An 11,270-nucleotide genomic window follows, 5' to 3' on the forward strand; every position below is an offset into this window, starting at 1 on the left:
TAAAAATATATTAAAATTATATTTGTATCATAGATTGGTTATTTCTATGGTGTGTGTCGGGTGTTCAAGTGAGCTTGTCACTTACTTGTATGTGTGATTCCAAAAACTTGTTCTGTTAGATTTACATGGATGATACATGTTCTCTTTACATATTATGACTCTTTCTTGGGATTTGTGGAAATGGGTTCGATAAATCTGGTATTTTGGGGTAAGGTATTCGTTTGACTGACTCAGTCGAAATTGGATTTTTCTTAGGTTTTCCTTATGATCCCTTACTTAGGTGTATGAGGGGGAGTTCTATCGTTCCGACTGTACATTCCTAGATCTTCTAAGAGAGGTCGGGTATCCTTTTGTGTAATGTGTACCTGCTAAATGGTTAATTTGGTAATGGATAATCTATATGTAGAAAAAATACCATATATTAAAAAATTAAAAAATTAAAAAATTAAAAAATTAAAAAATTAATTAATTAGTTCTCATTCAGTAGACTGCGTTGTTTCTTGGGTTATGGTTCTCCTCGCTTGTACTCTCATTGGGCCCTAGACTACTTTCTTAGGCAGAGTGTCTTGACCGTTATAGTATCTTCCCCTTTGATAACTTAGGATTGGAAGGATTCTTCACAATGATTATTTCAGAGTTAGTAAGTGAGAGAGATCCTCCTTGTTGTTTAGACCTCTGGGGAACAGGCAGTCTAGTTCAAAGATCCATCTTGACTCTGATATCAGTAGTTGTCTTTCGTAGTCTCCTCCTCTCCAGTTGGGTTTCACTTTTTGGATCCCATAGAAACTAAGATCTTTCATGTTGCCTTTGTGTTGTACCGTAAAGTGCCTGTATAGTGCAGTTTCTGTGCTTCCGTGCTCAATTTGTAGTATGTGCTCCCGAATTCTATCTTTAAGGCATCTTGAAGTCTGGCCGACATACTGGAGACCGCAGCTGCATTGCACTATGTAGATAATTCCTTTATTGTTACATCTGATCAGATCTTTGATGGTATGTTTCTTTGTCGAATAATGGGAATGAAAGTGTTTCGTCTTTAAGCCTCTTTTGCAAGCCTTGCAACTGGGGCAAGGAAAAAAAACCTTGTATCTGTTTGCCTGATATGTCTCTATCTTTTGTTGTTCCTAGGCAAGGAATACTTGGGGCCAAGATGTTCTTTAGGTTGTTGGATTTCCTATAGATAAATCTTGGTTTATCCATAAGAGTTTCTCCAATTATGTCGTCATTTTTGAGTATGTGCCAATGGTTCTTTATAATTTTTTCTATGGTTCTCCTGTTTTCGCTATACTGAGTAATGAAAGCGACATCTATTGCATTCGAGTTGTTTTCAGTCTTGTTATCCTTGTTTTTATACTGAAGTAGTTCACGGCGGTCTCGTCTCCTCACTTCTTCTATATCTTTATTCAGTTTATCTTCTCCGTATCCCCTTTCCATGAATCTTGACTTGAGTTTTTCTGCCTGTGTCTCCCAAAGGTCTTGAATACAGACAACATCAGAACCAATCAAGGTGGGAAAGGGAAGGACAACGACATATGTCCAATCCCAGAAGCCAGTGGGGCTACCAACGGACACTTGGGGGACAGAGGCATAACAACAATTATTACAATAACTATCATAACGAAGATCCCCATAGAGATAGGGATTCAAACAACTATCTGCCTCATAGACCACATTATCACAGGGAAAATATATATTCACCACGCTGGAATCCAGAGGAGAATTTCACATATGGATATAATCAATATCCCAGATGGAGGAACAACGACAGACCAAGATATGGGAATCACCATCCCAGACCAAATGATAGAAGACACTTCAATATCAGGCCTGATGGAACACCATACACTCCCAATGGATCTCATTATCAACAATATCAGCACAGTCCTATCCAGTACTCCAACTACCACAACCACAAGAAAGATTACCAAGGCCACTGGAACACACCAAATGGCAACCAACCAAGACCTGTGGAGGCACAGAAAAGAACAACCACACAACAGGACACAAGATCCATGATTGGTACACCAAACAACACAATAAAGAATGGAAAACCAAGCATAACTCTAACAAACCCCACTCCAGGACATCATTTTTTAGAAGAGCACCAGACCACAACAAAAGAATTAGAAAGGACGTCTACAAAGAGAAAAAATCCAAATATAGACGACTTCCAACACCCTATGGAAAAAAGAAAAGTCACAGAGGAAAGAGGGGCGGTAGGCGAGTAAATACCAATCAGAAACAACCCGAACACGCAAGTCCAGAGAAGAAGGATACGACCAAGGGAATCTTCAATCTGAGTACTACCGCACTAACAGATAAAGAGAACTCTGTTTTAAGTTATGGACTTTCTTTTGCCCCCTCCAATAGTCTGAACAAATTCGACACGTTTGTGAATGTGAAACAGTTTGTAAGAAAACTGACATTAAAACGACACTTCATGAAATCTCCTATTGAATACAACAGTAGAACACTGCCAACAGGATCAACTCAGGAAGTCCCGGACCCATATCAACATTCTGACCTTAAACCCAAGTCATCTTTTTATCCAATCCACAGCAAAGGCAGCGCTATAGAAGCCTTTGACACCGTGGTATGCAGTGACCTAAAGAACATCAGCCAGAACAAATTGAATAAACATCGACACAACCTCACGAAGAGCCAAATGCAGACGATAAGATCCCTAGAGAAGAACAAGAACTTGGTGATTAAACCCGCAGACAAAGGTGGCGGGATCGTAATCCTGAATAAAGAGGACTACGGTAACGAATGTACAAGAATACTATCAGATAAGGAAACATATGAAGTTTTGGGAAGGAATCCAGTAGGAGGATACAAGGAAGAATTAGAAGGCTTACTAGGGGAGGCACATGAAAATGGAATCCTCAATACAAAGGAATATAGGTACATTAACATCAAGCACCCCATAACCCCAGTCTTCTACCACCTTCCCAAAATACATAAGACACTCACCAACCCCCCGGGACGACCAATAATATCAGGGATTGGGTCCCTATCGAGTAATTTATCTGAGTATCTGGACAAGAAACTACAAAAATATGTATTACAACTACCATCCTACATAAGAGATTCCACACAGATACTAAACATCCTGGAGAACACAAAATGGATGGACAACTATCTACTGGTAACATGCGATGTCACCTCCTTATACACCAGTATACCACACGAAGGAGGTCGGGAGGCAGTAGAACATTTCTTGAATAAGGACAACACAGTACCAGAACCTCAAAAGAAATTCATTCTAGAGGGAATAAGCTACATATTGACTCACAACTATTTCAACCACGACGGAAAGTTCTATAGACAGCTGTGTGGTACAGCTATGGGGACCAGGTTCGCGCCGAGCTACGCCAACCTGTACATGGGCAGATGGGAGAACATCTTTTGGGAGTCCTGCCCAGCCGGCGCGGACCTGGTATCCTATCATAGGTACATAGATGATATACTTATGATATGGAAGGGCCCCAGGGAAGATCTGGAACATACCATCAATGTTATGAATAACAATATTTGTAACTTAAAATTCACCTATGAGATCAGCAGTACTGAAATCACCTTTCTGGATCTCAAAATAACAATAGAGGATGGAAAACTGAAGACATCCACGTACTTTAAACCTGTGGATTGTAATAATTACATCCATAGTGAAAGCTGTCATCACGCAAGTTGGAAAGCAAATATACCAAAAGGACAACTACTGAGACTAAAGAAGAACTGTTCCGACCAAGACCTTTGGGAGACACAGGCAGAAAAACTCAAGTCAAGATTCATGGAAAGGGGATACGGAGAAGATAAACTGAATAAAGATATAGAAGAAGTGAGGAGACGAGACCGCCGTGAACTACTTCAGTATAAAAACAAGGATAACAAGACTGAAAACAACTCGAATGCAATAGATGTCGCTTTCATTACTCAGTATAGCGAAAACAGGAGAACCATAGAAAAAATTATAAAGAACCATTGGCACATACTCAAAAATGACGACATAATTGGAGAAACTCTTATGGATAAACCAAGATTTATCTATAGGAAATCCAACAACCTAAAGAACATCTTGGCCCCAAGTATTCCTTGCCTAGGAACAACAAAAGATAGAGACATATCAGGCAAACAGATACAAGGTTTTTTTCCTTGCCCCAGTTGCAAGGCTTGCAAAAGAGGCTTAAAGACGAAACACTTTCATTCCCATTATTCGACAAAGAAACATACCATCAAAGATCTGATCAGATGTAACAATAAAGGAATTATCTACATAGTGCAATGCAGCTGCGGTCTCCAGTATGTCGGCCAGACTTCAAGATGCCTTAAAGATAGAATTCGGGAGCACATACTACAAATTGAGCACGGAAGCACAGAAACTGCACTATACAGGCACTTTACGGTACAACACAAAGGCAACATGAAAGATCTTAGTTTCTATGGGATCCAAAAAGTGAAACCCAACTGGAGAGGAGGAGACTACGAAAGACAACTACTGATATCAGAGTCAAGATGGATCTTTGAACTAGACTGCCTGTTCCCCAGAGGTCTAAACAACAAGGAGGATCTCTCTCACTTACTAACTCTGAAATAATCATTGTGAAGAATCCTTCCAATCCTAAGTTATCAAAGGGGAAGATACTATAACGGTCAAGACACTCTGCCTAAGAAAGTAGTCTAGGGCCCAATGAGAGTACAAGCGAGGAGAACCATAACCCAAGAAACAACGCAGTCTACTGAATGAGAATTAATTAATTTTTTAATTTTTTAATTTTTTAATTTTTTAATATATGGTATTTTTTCTACATATAGATTATCCATTACCAAATTAACCATTTAGCAGGTACACATTACACAAAAGGATACCCGACCTCTCTTAGAAGATCTAGGAATGTACAGTCGGAACGATAGAACTCCCCCTCATACACCTAAGTAAGGGATCATAAGGAAAACCTAAGAAAAATCCAATTTCGACTGAGTCAGTCAAACGAATACCTTACCCCAAAATACCAGATTTATCGAACCCATTTCCACAAATCCCAAGAAAGAGTCATAATATGTAAAGAGAACATGTATCATCCATGTAAATCTAACAGAACAAGTTTTTGGAATCACACATACAAGTAAGTGACAAGCTCACTTGAACACCCGACACACACCATAGAAATAACCAATCTATGATACAAATATAATTTTAATATATTTTTAATACATTTGTTTTTAAACATAAAATTTTCATATTTAGACAACATCTTAAAAATTGTTTTTTGGTCCGATGCTCTAACACTTCCGGTATAACGAAAAGAACCGGAACCGGAATCAGTAAAATTAGAACTTCCGGCTTTGACCAAATCAACTTCCGGTTTCGGAACGAACATCCGGTTGAGCAAAATTCAGGTTAGCACTAAATAGACTAACAGGTTCTGATTCAAGAAGATATCAGAGAAGTCTTACTAAGATAAATAAGAGGTTGGCCATATTAAAAGATACGATTAAGTTATAAACGAACATTATAAATAACGAACATAGAATTGAGATTAATCAGTCACTTCCGGTTTACAACTTCCGGTATCAGGGAGTCAACTAATTTTGGCGCAATTTTTTGGCGCAATTTTTTTGGCGCAATTCCAAGAGAGTCCCCATTGGCCATACATCACTATAAAAGACCATGCTCACCCATACTATACCATATACTAGTCTTGAGAAAGGCCCAAGCAGTGGGCCGAAACGCGTTGACATCTATATGGTGAGCTATATTTCTTGATTTATTTACATTTTAACAGTATTATACTATGTTATTTTTCTTTATTTTTTAGGCTTTGAGGATATCCCAGCCCTTTCATTGTTACCTTTCATCGTCATATTTTTATACCTTTCTATTTACAAATACCATTTTATCTTTAAATGCCTGGGAATTGAGGCATCTGAAAACACTTTTTACACCCTAACATTAGATAAATAAGAAGCATCGGAAGTAAAGAGACATTTCATAAGGACTATCTTAGGACATACAGTTACTAGGACATATACCACATTGTTATGATTTTGTAGAACAATCTGTATAAATCTTTGATTATATATTTATTTGTTTATCAAATATCTGTTTATTATCTATGCTAAAACATTATTAACTGCCTTATTTTAGTTTTTATTGTCCATTTATTGTCCATTTAATGTGTATTGTTTCACATTTTCTTTGACACACATTGTCACATTTTTTGTTGATACATACTCTCACTCACATGGATTTTTAATTTTCCATTTTTTAATTTTTTAATTTTTTACATATTTTTATGTAATTTTGAGATTAAATCACTTTAATCACAATTTGATATCACATTGTTTTTGGATATCACAGTTTTCTAGATGTGTACACACTAGTTTGCTTCCAAATACTATTTTTCATTTTTTGTATTTTTTGTCCAAAGATTTTTTATTTTTACTCATCATTTTTCACTGCATACCACTATTTTCTCACATATGACCCTCATGGACACATTATTTAGAGTTTAGTTCTGCTTATATATGTATAAGATTATGTTTATATAGGACATTTGTCCGAGACATGTTTTGCTCAGAATCAGTCTTAAATTAAGTGGACACCAATCCACCAATCAGTTATCATTTTTTAGTCATTTTATTACCTTTATATATTTTATACTTTTAACATACATCTTTTTGTACGATGGATTTATGCCTATGAATCGTATATTGTATCTGTAATAAATTGTGTAAAACTATACATTTCATATCCATTTCTATTACTACACCAGCATTTACAATTAACACTAGAAATAAACCCCACCTAAAGGGTCTTTTTCCTGCTCCAGTGTGAACATATATATATATATAATGTCTTTCTTAGGGTTGTTCATGTATATCTCATATATAGTATATTATTAGCATACTGTGGGAAACAAAATTGTGTATAAAAAAATTAGGTAAATTTGTTGTATATTTTCCCATGTTTGTCACTTGCACAGTCATATAAAACGATAGGCATTCTAATAATAGACAAATATAACAATGTTAATACTTTAGCTTTTGTGTGTGTTGTTTATGCCACATGCATTTGTGCTGGTTGTTAGATGTGCCCTATACATAGTACATACTAAACATACACACAAATCTATTGGATACACACCGAGATTAGTAATGAGCCAGGTGTAAAGAACAGGAGCAGTCTGTGTATTGCAAATGGGATGGAAGAGTAGGGGGATTTCACTGGAATGCTACATTATAACCTTAGGTCTTTTGACAAACATTGGATACTTTTTTTCAAGTTGATTTGAATTGTTTTTGGGTACTTTGAATGAGCATACAAATGTTAGCTGGAGCTGTCTTTCTTCCACTGAATTTTTCTTTAAATGTAGTATTTTTTTTCCAGCAAGATTTAATGTAAACTAACAAAGTCTCATTATTTTACCAACTTGTGGTTCAATTCAGATGTTAAAATACTAAATTGTTGGTTTTAGTAACCAACGTAACCATCTAAGGATTGTTTTACTTTTTTTTTCTTATGCTTTATTTAGATTCACCTTTAAGCAGTCATTAAATTAATATTTCATTTTAAATGGACATTAGACCCAAAAAAATTTTTCCCATGATTCAGATAAAGCATACAATTTTAAACAACTCTCCAATTTACTTCTATTATCAAGTTTTCTTTTTTTTCTAGTTATCCTTCGTTGAAAACCAAGTTCAGGAGTGTGCACGTGTCTGCAGCACTATATAACAGCAGTTTAGCAACAATGTTATACCTGATAATAATAATTAGCAAGAGCACTAGATGGTAGCACTATTTCCTGTCATGTATTGCTCCAGACATGTGTGCGCTACCTATCTAGATATCTCTGCAACAAAGAATAACAAGAGAAGGAAGCATATTTGATAGAAGTAAATTGGGGGGGGGGGGGTTCGTGTCCCTTTAAGGCTAATTTTGAATGTTAACAATGTAATTTTTTTCTAGATTTCATAAACAAATATCATTTCAATATTAGGCTCTGATTTTATTTAGGCAAAGATAATTACATTAAAATTTCTTTCTTTTGTTTCATGCTTTTTTTATTATTTGCACAAAAACTGTAATAGGTTTAATTAAATTTTAGTGAGATAGAATGATTTGTATTTATATATTACTGATTTAACAAATTTCTATAGACTACTAAATTAATGCAAGATGTAAAAACAATGTAAAGGTTTTTACCATAAACCATTTCTAGCTACTAATTATTTAAAAAAAAAAAATCCAACTTTTATTTGTATATTAATAAACAAGTATTAAGTAGTTCAGAGTACTATACACTATACTAAAACAAAAGGAAACAAACCTTCTATTGGTCTCCCCTTTAAAACCTTTGCCTTTTTAATTATCTTGCTCTCCATTTAGAAGAATATTATTTTTTTCTGTCTTTATAGTGTTTAATGCAGAATGCCCTTTTCTAAATGTCTTTAAACAATACATCATAATCCACAAGAGACCTAGCGTCGAGAGAGTACTTTTACTTTTCAGCGTGTATACGTTTTAAACCGATAATTGCATTAAAATTTTAGTTCTTTTTATATAAATGTAGTTACCATTTCATTATTTGCTAAGCAGCACATAATCTCTGTTGAATCCTCATCTACATTTTGCAGTTTGCAGAAAAATAAGCAGGCAAATACTGAATGCAGTCTTCCTTTGGGAATAGACCAAACTTAATGAGCTTGATAGTCTGGTGGGCTCCATAAATCAAATAAAGGAAAACATTTCTCATTTCTGAATAAAAGCATTTATCACCCCGTGTTTATTCATTCATGGTCAGAAGATTGATTGGCTTCTCGTATCACGGATGTATACCAAAGCAAATTTTTTTATTTATTTTTATTTGCAGTGGGCAAGTTGAGGAAGCAGTGGCTGAAGGACACCATTTCAGATGTCGGAATAGGAATGCTGAAGTCTGTCAAGAACTATGTGGACCCAGAAAACATCTTTGGAAACCAAAACCTTTTATAAACCCTGTTATCTGCAGTTCTAACCATTTTGTCTGTACGTCACAATGTTTTAATACTTGTACACTTATCCAATTAAACCAATGCAGCTTGGGCAGGCTGAATAAGATGATGCAATGAGATATGTGTGGAATGGAAGGAATAATGAATGATTGTAGGTGATCTTGTCCTCTTTGCTAGGTGTAAGAAATGGCCATTGTAATCGGTATTACGAGGACAGTTGTGCAATGATGTTTGCTGCTGACATTACAGAAATATGTTACATTAACTTGCCCTCAGTTGTCAAGTCTAAGAAATTCACATTGTCTACACCAGTTTGTAAACATGAAATGCTGCTGCTGCAACAAACGGCAATTCAAAAGTTAGTCCTGGACGTTGATTTATCCCTCAATTCAAGACTATATTTTGAAAGAGCCAGTTGGCACTGCAAGGAAAATACTATATGTTCCATTGTAATTTTGTATTCACTCGTCTGTAAATGTCATCAGTTTGACTAAATCCACTTGTGAAATGTCTGCACGTTTACTCCATTATCTTTAGAGAGAGAAAAAAGCCAAACACAAAATATAACGTTTTAGCAGTAAGTGGAATATCATTTTTTTTTACACATTTACTGCAATATAAGATTTATTTTTGTATAGACAGGCTGAGAAAGAGACATGCAGCGGCCACACATATCAGAATCATCCAGAAGATATATAGAACTGTAAATAAATCCTTCCTTTCACATAGGTGGCACAAAGGTAGCCTTTGGTTCTACTTAGAGGATTCAGGCTTTTCATAACAATCTGTGGATAGGATGCACAAAACGGCTGGTACTCATTTCCTTGTTGCCAGCTGCTCTGTGCAAAAGCATCCTCTACAGAGACAACAAAGTCTGACGTTTGGAACGGGCTGCGCAAGCAGCTGCTGTGTGCCTCCTGCTAGCCGGCCTCATGGGAAGAAGCACATTAACAAGAAAAAGCTTAGGGGGAAAAATCATGCTGCATAGTGAATGTTTAAAAGATGGATTCCCTGTTACATGAAATATTTTCTGCACTTATTTGTTGTGTTTTTTTTAGGTTTCTGATAAAATGGAGAATATACCTATATACTAGTATCACCGATAAAAGATACATTTTTCCAAAAGTAATTTTCACAGCATGTTCCCTTCAGGTCGTTTCTGAGATGCATTTGTAATGAACTGATTATCTTCTTTAAACTTTTCACTACCAGTGTTTTGCAGCCCATCTTTCTTGGTTAAAATTCTTATTCAGCCATAACAATTTTTTGTACCGAGATCATAACATCTTCATATTGTTCAGTACAGAATTTATGACATAAAAATTGATGCTTTCACCCAATTTGCTTCATTGATGTGTCTTATTTGTTTTCTGGGATATCTTACAAGTGTTCATTTCATATTAGATACATAAAAGCAATGCAATCTTTAAACTGGATACCCTTACCATATTATATATTACTATTTCATTGAGAAGGAATTAAAGGGATAGATAAAGTCACATTAAACTTATATAGTTCAGAGAGAGCATGCAATTTTAAGCAACTTTCCAGTTTACTTCTATTATCAAATGTGTTTCATTCTTTTGGTATCCTTTGGTAAAGCTCTGGAGCGGCAATGTACTACTGGGAGCTAGCTGGTGATTAGTTGCTACACACAAATGACTGTTGTCATTGGCTCACCACTGAGCAATGCTAGCTCTCAGTAGTACATTACTTGCTATGGAGCTTACTTTTAACACCTTATATAAAGAGATATTATCTGAATCATGAAAGTTTAATTTTGATTTTCATGTTCCTTGATGTATTTGTTATATCAGTGCTACCAAAAGGCCTTATCCAGCCCATCAAGGTTGTTTGTATTGTCTGTGGAATACTTTTAAAAAAAATCTGTATTTCTCTTGTTAAGTGTATCCAGTCCACAGATCATCCATTACTTATGGGATATTCTCCTTCCCAACAGGAAGTTGCAAGAGGATCACCCACAGCAGAGCTGCTATATAGCTCCTCCCCTCACTGCCATATCCAGTCATTCTCTTGCAACTCTCAACAAAGATGGAGGTTGTAAGAGGACTGTGGTGTTTTATACTTAGTTTATTTCTTCAATCAAAAGTTTGTTATTTTTAAATGGTACCGGAGTGTACTGTTTATCTCAGGCAGTATTTAGAAGAAGAATCTGCCTGCGTTTTCTATGATCTTAGCAGAAGTAACTAAGATCCTTTGCTGTTCTTAAATATTCTGAGGAGTGAGGTAACTTCAGAGGGGGAATAGCGTGCAGG

At 35.8% G+C, this 11,270-nt stretch overlaps 1 protein-coding gene across 2 annotated transcripts in view; it reads left to right on the plus strand.

The window, feature by feature from the left end:
- Window positions 1-10,334, plus strand: part of AGPS (alkylglycerone phosphate synthase) — a 705,364-nt gene extending 695,030 nt beyond the window's left edge. For both annotated transcript variants that reach the window (XM_053698493.1, XM_053698494.1), the window contains exon 20: window positions 8,874-10,334. In XM_053698493.1, coding sequence (XP_053554468.1) covers window positions 8,874-8,995 — 122 coding nt within the window. In that variant the 3' untranslated portion in view covers window positions 8,996-10,334. The remainder of the gene's footprint in view (window positions 1-8,873) is intronic.
- Window positions 10,335-11,270: the final 936 nt, after the last annotated feature.

The sequence above is a fragment of the Bombina bombina genome, chromosome 1, assembly GCF_027579735.1.
Source record: "Bombina bombina isolate aBomBom1 chromosome 1, aBomBom1.pri, whole genome shotgun sequence".
Lineage (NCBI taxonomy): Eukaryota > Metazoa > Chordata > Amphibia > Anura > Bombinatoridae > Bombina > Bombina bombina.